Source organism: Sporobolomyces salmoneus (assembly GCF_050403485.1).
Source record: "Sporobolomyces salmoneus JCM6883 DNA, S_salmoneus_JCM6883_v1_ctg18, whole genome shotgun sequence".
Taxonomy (NCBI): Eukaryota; Fungi; Basidiomycota; class Microbotryomycetes; order Sporidiobolales; family Sporidiobolaceae; genus Sporobolomyces; species Sporobolomyces salmoneus.
In genome coordinates, this window is record NW_027481145.1 from 299,961 (window position 1) to 308,241 (window position 8,281).

The 8,281-nt window shown below is 50.9% G+C and overlaps 4 protein-coding genes across 4 annotated transcripts; 2 read left to right on the plus strand and 2 right to left on the minus strand.

Moving 5' to 3' along the window:
* Window positions 1-80: 80 nt before the first annotated feature.
* Window positions 81-2,693, plus strand: JCM6883_005100 (uncharacterized protein; the record flags this gene model as incomplete). The annotated part of the gene is made up of 12 exons (XM_076631659.1): window positions 81-396; window positions 470-608; window positions 676-793; window positions 852-943; window positions 1,007-1,234; window positions 1,297-1,522; window positions 1,589-1,829; window positions 1,891-1,950; window positions 2,026-2,168; window positions 2,242-2,372; window positions 2,430-2,509; window positions 2,596-2,693. 12 exons carry the CDS (start codon window positions 81-83, stop codon window positions 2,691-2,693), a joined length of 1,872 nt encoding a protein of 623 aa, XP_076488476.1.
* Window positions 2,694-3,006: 313 nt separating this feature from the next.
* Window positions 3,007-3,711, plus strand: JCM6883_005101 (2'-5' RNA ligase family protein; the record flags this gene model as incomplete). Its single annotated transcript, XM_076631660.1, has 1 exon — window positions 3,007-3,711. The coding sequence occupies one exon, from the start codon at window positions 3,007-3,009 to the stop codon at window positions 3,709-3,711; it is 705 nt and encodes a 234-aa protein (XP_076488477.1).
* Window positions 3,712-3,961: 250 nt separating this feature from the next.
* On the minus strand, window positions 3,962-4,474 carry JCM6883_005102 (uncharacterized protein; the record flags this gene model as incomplete). The annotated part of the gene is made up of 3 exons (XM_076631661.1): window positions 3,962-3,993; window positions 4,070-4,185; window positions 4,251-4,474. The coding sequence occupies 3 exons, from the start codon at window positions 4,472-4,474 to the stop codon at window positions 3,962-3,964; spliced, it is 372 nt and encodes a 123-aa protein (XP_076488478.1).
* Window positions 4,475-4,833: 359 nt separating this feature from the next.
* Window positions 4,834-7,491, minus strand: JCM6883_005103 (uncharacterized protein; the record flags this gene model as incomplete). Its single annotated transcript, XM_076631662.1, has 7 exons — window positions 4,834-4,879; window positions 4,943-5,014; window positions 5,078-5,560; window positions 5,626-6,349; window positions 6,413-6,572; window positions 6,633-7,285; window positions 7,356-7,491. 7 exons carry the CDS (start codon window positions 7,489-7,491, stop codon window positions 4,834-4,836), a joined length of 2,274 nt encoding a protein of 757 aa, XP_076488479.1.
* Between the last annotated feature and the right edge of the window lie 790 nt (window positions 7,492-8,281).

Consider the following 8,281-nt stretch of genomic DNA (forward strand, 5'->3'; position numbering starts at 1 on the left):
GTGGGAGAGGGAAAGAGAGATCGCGTTTGTTTCTTGAACTTCTCCACTTCACTCGTCGGCATCAGATCCGTCGTTTAAGCATGTCGGAATCAGCTACGAGTACCAAACCGACCTACACGAAGCGTAGGAGGACTCCTTCGCCACCTCCTCCGGATCCTTACGCACTTTCAGATGAAGACGATTCCAAGCTCTACGTGCCCGTTAAACAACGCCGTACTCAGCTACTGAGCAAGTTGGGAGGTGCTGCTGCCGCTTCCGTCCAGCGTAGGACCGAGGAAGAAGATCAAGAGAGGGAAGAGCGCGAGAGGGAACAGGAAGAGGAGAAGAACAAGAAGTTACGAGAGAGGACTTTGCTCGTAGAAGCTCAGGAAGTCAAGAAGAAGCGAGCGGAAGAAGGTAAGCCGGGTGGACCCGCGAGATCAGACTTCAGGACGAAATACTGATCTATACCATTCTCTTCGGTTTGCAGAGGCGGCAAAGTCTGAACAACAGAAGAAAGCAGAAGAGGAAGCAAAGATCTTGGCAGCGCAAGAAGCGTCGAGGAAAGCGCTAGCAGGTGCAGAGGAAGTCGCAAAGGGAATCGTTTACACGGAAAGAATGAAATCTACGTGAGCTCGCCTTCTCTCGATTCGTCCTGCCATTCCCTTGCTGACATTGCTTCCTGGAGATCGACAGATGGAGAGCCCCTCACTACATTACGAGACGGAGCGAGGAAGAGAACGACGCGATCAGGGAGAAATTTCACATCATCACGAGCGGAGACGATGTTCCTCCCCCGATTCCAAACTTCCGGGTATGTCCAGATTCATCTGATCCCTTCAGCACGAGCTCATATGAACTTGGCTATGCAGGATATGAAATTACCGAAACCTTTGCTCGATTACCTCAAAAAGAAAAAGATTGAAGCTCCTACTCCGATTCAGCTTCAAGGTATTCCCGTAGCGTGAGCCCTCTTAATCCATCCACAGTCTCTGAGCTGTGACTGATACGACGAGTCTCATTCCAGCTTCTCTGGTCGAGATATGATCGGAATTGCGTTCACGGGATCCGGAAAAACACTCGCTTTCTCCCTCCCTTTGCTCATGTTCGCCATGGAGGAGGAGAAACGTATGCCGTTCGTCCAAGGGGAAGGTCCAGTCGGAATCATCATTTGTCCTTCTCGAGAGTTGGCGAGACAGACATTTGAAGGGTTGCAAGAAATGGCTCAGTTGATGGAATTGGGTGGTTATCCTCAGTACGTTCGTTGTTCCTTTCTTGCTCGGATCAAGGCACTGACCTCGAGTCCCTTGTTAACAGAGTGAGAGCTTTACTCTGTATCGGAGGAATCAACATGTCGGAACAATCTCAAACTCTCGCGAAAGGATTCCACATGGTTGTCGCAACTCCTGGTCGACTACAAGATATGCTTGAGAAGAAGAAGTTTACTTTGAAGGGTTGTAAGTACCTGTGTATGGACGAGGCAGATCGAATGATCGATATGGGTTTCGAAGAAGATGTGAGAAATATCATGAGTTTCTTCAAAGTGAGTTCTCCCTCTCACCGCCTTACTCCCTTTGAAACTAGTAGCTGACTCAAGGTCTTTGTGCAGCATCAACGACAAACTCTACTCTTCTCAGCTACGATGCCGAAACGAATCCAGGATTTTGCTCAACAAGCCCTCGTTCAACCGATTCTCGTCAACGTTGGTCGTGCGGGAGCTGCTTCTCTCAACATTATCCAAGAAGTCGAATACGTCAAGAATGAAGCGAAGATGGTTTACTTGTTGGAATGCTTGCAGAAAACTGCGCCGCCGACGATTATTTTCTCGGATAACAAGAACGAAGTCGATGGTATGTCCCGCAACTCCTCGAGACCCGGGGCGACCGTGGCTGACTCCTCCTTCGATGATAGATATTCAAGAGTACCTGCTATTGAAAGGAGTCGAAGCTGTAGCTATTCACGGTAGTAAAAGTGCGTTCGAGTTCCTCTCGACTGCTCGAAACGCACTAGCAACCTTACTGACGATTTCCTCTTTGTCGTGAACAGCTCAGGAAGAACGTGAATACGCGATCAAGTCTTTCAAGACGGGGAAGAAGGATGTCATGGTTGCTTCGGGAGTCGCTTCGAAAGGATTGGATTTCAGCGAGATTCAACATGTCATCAATTTCACCATGCCGAAAGAGATCGAGGCGAGTCTCAACCTATCCTTCCTTCAGCGCCGCTCTGTCGAAGTACTGACGAGCTGATCTCGTGGTTTTGTAGGATTACGTCCATCAAATCGGACGTACCGGTCGTTCAGGTAAAACTGGTATCGCAACCACTTTCGTCAACATGCAAACTGCCGAGCAAACGCTACTCGATCTGAAATACCTCTTGATGGAAGCGAAACAAAAGTGAGTCCACTCCTCCCTACTACAGCGAGTCGAGAGACTGATTCGGTTCGTTCACAGGGTTCCACCATTCTTGACGAGTATCGAAGATCCCAACGTTGGCGCAGATGGAAAACTCGTCGGTTGTACGAACTGTGGTGGTATGTCTCTTCGTCTCTCCCTAACTCTCGCAATGTCGCAGTTGTACTGATTCGACTACGGATTCGTTTTACTATTTCGCCAACAGGTCTCGGTCACTCTATTCGAAACTGTCCCAAACTCGAGGAGAACCAGAGGAGGACGGTCGCGAACCATCTCGGTGCGAGGGATACTGGTGGATACTAGGGAGACTGAGTTCGGTCGTCGTCGTTGGGACGTTTTGCAATCCTCATCGCATGTCTTCGGAGAGCTCGAGCCACTCGACTACTTTCACTTTCGCGAACAGAAACCGATGTCTCTGCATCTCGCTCCGCTTCATTCCTCCAATATCGACGAGGACTTTTCCTTTGTGGACGTTTTTAAAGAAGGCAGGGTTGACTTCTCTGACATCACGACGATCTCGCGTTCTCCTCTCCCAGATCACTGAACGAAATCACTCCTCTCTCCTCTGTCTATGCTCGCTCGAGTCGGTCGAACAACCAGAACATCACTCGGAAAGATGACTCAACAAAACGCACAGACTCACTCGCATTCTCACTCGCAAAACTCCTCTCATTCGAATTCCGGTTCTTCTCCTTCGAAAGGAGGTCACGGCGACGAGAACAAACCTCAATGGCACGCGCCACGAGACCACAACTCGAAAGCACATCGCCATCGACCCGCGACGCAATCTGCCGAACTATCCGTCTACCCTCTCTCTCTCCGAGTTTCCTCTTCCCTCCATGACCCGATCAACGAACTTCGAAAACGTTACTTCCCAGCTCATCGACTCAAAGTAGACGCTCACCTCACCCTCTTCCATGCCTTACCTCATTCGAGAATCGAAGACGTCAAGAAAACTTTGGATCGAGTCGCGGGAGAAACGAATGTGTTCAGGATTAGTGCTGGGAAGACGTTCAAGATGGGGGATCAAGGAGTAGCGATCGATCCGGGGATGGGAGTCGAGGAAGGGAAACAAGTTCACGCAGAGTTGAAGAAGGATTGGAGCGAATTCTTGAGTCAACAGGATTCGAAGGCGTTCAAGGCGCATTGGACGATCGTCAATAAGGAGGACGATAAGGAAAAGGTCGAGAAGGCGTTGAGGGAGGTGAAGGAATGGGAGGCGGAGGGTGGAACGAAAGAGGGAGAAGCAGACGGATTAGTGTTATGGAGATACGATCACGGAAAGTGGGTGTTTGAGCAAGAGTGGGACTTTCAACGATAGTTGGTATATAGAGGAAGCAGTAGACAGCTATGGAAGTTTGGCAGGTTGTCGATAGAGGTGAATGGTTTGTAGATAGAATCGTTAGACGCATTTGTATGATTGAAGCTCGCATGTTGTTGCATCTTGTTGCATCTTTTATGGAAGAGAAAAGCGTCGAACTGTGGGCACGGATGGTATAGCAAAACTTCCGACAGAGTATGATATGGACAACGAAAGAGAGGGGAAATCGAGAAATCGTGTAAAAGCTCGTTTATTGTACTTTCTTGGCCGGTTTCGGTCCGTCTGTCCAGACCGCGACAACGTCTCAAAGTCAGCTTTCTGCAATTTCGCGGTACGACGACGGTCCGAAAGAACTTACGTTTCTCTTCCCATTCTTTCGCGTCCTTGTCGTGCTTTGAACCTCCCAAGTTCGTCGTCTTTTGCAGTAACCAAGGTACGGAAAATGTAGCCGATTTCCAGCCTTGCATCAATGAACTAGCAGTGGACACTCGTCGCCATCAGCGTCGACAACGCTGAGAGGAATCCAGGAAAGAGCTCACCGTTGCAATCGATCCTGAGTTTCTTCGACCGTCAACGCCCTCCTATCCGTCTTGACTGATACTCCATCCGCCGAAACGTTCACTCCTCGCTTCTGCAGGTTCTCCTTCGTTGAAGAAATCGCTGCGTTGTACGCTGCGACTCCGAATCGAATCCCGATGAAAAGTACCCCGAACACGAGCACTGTGAAGATGAGTTTGATCCATGCCCAGACGTTTGATGCCATCTTGAAGCGGTTCAGAGGTAGAGGCGAGGCGTGAGGTGGAATAGGAGATGAGAGTCGATGACAACGTTTCCAAAGATTGGTTGCGCTCGATTGGATGTGCGAGAGTTCTATGCTCTTGTGCTTTCGGGAGTGTGGCTACTGGAGCTCGAGTGCGTGAGAGGAGGGTAAGGAAGGGAAGAAAGGAACTCGATTCGGCGCGGGCGGTGCTAGATATTGCGAGTCTCGCTGCGTTGGCTTCTGGTAAGACCTTGACAGCTCAACATGTACTCAAGTCACCTCCGGGCGAGAAAATGAACGCGTAAAGCGAGAGAGCGAAAAAAACAGCTTTCTTTCAAATGTCCAAAATTTAGACAGCAATGTTACAGATAGTGTTCACCAGCTTGGAAAGCTTCTTCGCCGTAATACCTGCCGAACAGCAGTCGACTGCGTCAGTCGTAGAACGTCGAAGAACGAAAAGGATGGGCTCACCTTGCTCGAACAGTTCTTCCACCAAAGAACCTTCCTTCGAAACTTCGTACGGCATTGTAGGCTCCGGCGAGACTAGTAGAGCGTGAACGAATCAGTAGGATATAGAGAGCGCAAAGAGAGGACATCAAGACTCACCCGCTCATCACAAGGAATACTCGAACTTCCTCCCTCTCTCCTGCTTCTCCAACCTCCTCCTCCTCAAACGGTACAATCACTACCGCACACCTCTCCACCACACCCAACTTGTTCGCCTCCTCCGCAATCTCCCCCGGTAACTCATCATCAACCTCGTTCGGTCCACAAATATTCTCCAATAAAACGACCCTCGAAGGTTCACCTCCCATTTCTTTATTCCTCTCTTCGGCCCTCCCCGTCCTACTCGAATCAATCACGTTATTCTTCGCTGCCATCCCTCCCTTCGACGCAACTTCCTGTGTTCCTTCGATTCCGAAATGTTTTTGTTTCTTCTTTTGCGCCCTTGAGAGTTTCGGTGCGGAAGGAGATGGTCGTGAAACGGAGAGCGCAGTAGTCATGCCGGATTCGGAAGCTCCAAGTCCTTTACCAGACGTCCAACCGTATTTAGACATCATTCGTTCGGCGAAGGGTCGATTATCAGGTCTGATCGCAAACCGAAAATCAGTTGAGTTCAATGCGAACGAAGGAGGAATTGGAGAAGAACTCACTCGGCTGTCTCGGAAGAAGCACTGGCTTGAGCGGGCTGGAATGTAGGAGCGGAAGAAGTCGTTGTTTGGGCGAGAGGAGGACCAGCAGAGAACGCTCCACCGAGTTTCGATAATCTTGCAGCGATCTCTCTCGCTCTCGCAGCTGCGGCATCGACCGCCGAAGAGGAGCCCTCTGCATTCGAGGGAGGGGTCGGAACGGAGGGGACGTCTGGAGGAGGCGGTGGAGGTTGAGATTGAGAAGCGAATGATGGAGGTGGAATGAAGCCTGGTGGAGGAGGAGGGATAGTTGGCGGTAACGAGGAAGGCGCGACAGTCGTTGAAGGTACGAAAGAAGTCGGAGGAACGAATGACGAAGTGATGAATGAAGGGGGAGCTGGAGCTCGACTTGTCGAAGGAGCGGAGTTCGATCCGAGTCCTCCTCCGATTCCTCGATGCGAAACGGGTTCTTCCCTCTCGGCTGCTGCGAAAGACGGAGGAGGTCGTTGCGATAGTGCCAAACGACGTTGATAGGCCTCGTCTCCTGTTTCTTCTCTTTTGGGAGCGACAGGGTTCGACATCGCGACTCGTCGAGCGTAAGCTTCATCGGCAGTTTCTTCTCGAGAGGGTGCAGCGAGTGATGGAGCAGGGGTGAAAGGTGTCGCGTCTGAATCGGTTGGTGGAGGGAAAGCAGAAGGTCCTTCGTCGTCGTATGAAGTTGGAGGGGCGAAGTATCGGGCTCGTTTTGCTACGTTTACATTGTACGTCAGTATGTATCAGTCACTAGACAGAGCGGCGAACATCAACTCACTAGGTTCATCCCTGTAATCTTCACGCTCATCTTCCTCGTCTTCCGAATAATAACTGGACCCTGAACCTGATCCCTCTCTTCTCCTTCTCTGCCTCTCTTCTTCCTCGCGTTCCAGACGACGTTGAGCTCTCATCAGCTTGACGTGAGTTTTGTATCCAGCCTGTACGACGAAGGGTCAGTTAGGTCTCCAAACAGACGGAGAAAAACGGAGTGAACTCACATAATCGCAAGGTCTCGCCGGGTCGTAAGGGATCTCTCCATACCTCAACGCAGGATCCTCTCCACCTCCTCCTTGTCCTTTTCTCTTCTTCCCTCGTTTGTTGTTCTTCTTCTCTTGCTCCTTTGCGAGTTTCTGTCCCATCGCAGTCGAAGCGAATCCATTCACATCCGTTCCAGCTGCGCTCCCAGCAGTTGGCAAGATCGTTTCATCTTCGAGAGTCATACTAGGTGGAATAGGGATGATCCTCCTGATTCGTGTTGGAGCTCCCGTTCGACGAGCTGGAGCATTCGAAGAAGAAGCGAAATTCGTTTGATTTGTCGAATTTGAGGAACTGTTCGCCGCCGCCGCCGCTGCCGCCGCCGCTTTCGCTTTCGCCTCAAGGAGGATTGCTTCTTGCGCGGCCATACTCGACGCGGCACCCCATTTCGAAGGCGGAGGACGTTTGATCGGTTCAACGTTCAAACTCGATTTCCCAACTTTCGCCATTCTCGGTACTCCCGTCGCGTTCGTCGAGGGAGCTATCGGAGTCTCATCGTCTTCGTCCAACGAGGTCGAGAACGCGGTCGAAATGGGACGAGAGGAGGTAGAAGCGAGGGAGGAAGGTTTCTTGCGTTGAGTCGGGGCGAATCGAAGAGCGGCGGACCAATTTGAAGCTAGGACAATGATCGTGTGAGTAACGCTGTGGCTATCCCAATTAACGGCAAGAAGGAGTAGAGGGAGTACGTCGTGGTTTGTCTTGATCAACCGGGGAAGGAGACGCCTTCGTTTCGGACGTTGCTGGAGTCGATGCGGATGGTGTAGAGGTGGAGGCTGTCGGTAACTTTGATCCTGATAACTTGATCCCTCCGTACAGCGACATCGTTTGATCGGAAGTAAGTTGTTGTCGGCGAAGAGAGGCTCGCTCTTTGACCTCTTACTGTTCACTCGCTGACTCGAAGGCTCGCTCCTGGCTACACCATACGGCATGTAGCTCTCATGAACGCCCTACTGCGATCGTGCTCAGCTCAATGCTGTGCTTTCCTTCGATTCCAGCTCCTCTCTCGAGTCTCGCTTGATCTTCCGAGTTGTTCGCCGCCTAATGGAGCATAGATTACGTCTATACCTACAGGTACTATCGTTGGTTCGCTCTGAGTCGCAGGGAATCTCCATTGCCGGGAATGGCGGACAATTCCGCGAGTTTTCTCCTTCTCGTCAATCTTGCCTGTTCCTCTTCTCGTGAGCATTTCTCGCTGACTCTGTCTGGTTGCGATAGGTTCAGTTAAGTCCTCTCTCACTCAGTAGCGCTCACCGAGACCGTCACCGCGAAAGCCGCGACAAATTTTCGAAACGATGTCCCCTTTCCGTTTCTTCCTCTTTTCGACTCTCCTCCCTTTCCTACGTACGCTTCTCAAAAGGTTGGCTTGTGGCGAGCTCTAGTGGACATGCGAGACCGGTTCCTACTCGTCAGATTCGACACTCCCGCTTTTCGTTTTCTCGTTTTCTCTCGAGTGATGTCCCTTGTCTTTTTTTTTCTCTTCTCTTTCCCTCTCTTCGCAGCTCTCTTTGCGCAGTGTCCTCTCAGTCGCACAAAACCTCTTCCTCTCTTTCTTCCTCTTCTTCTCTCCTCACAGCTCTCGACCTCTCGACTTTCTTGGATCCACCTTACATTA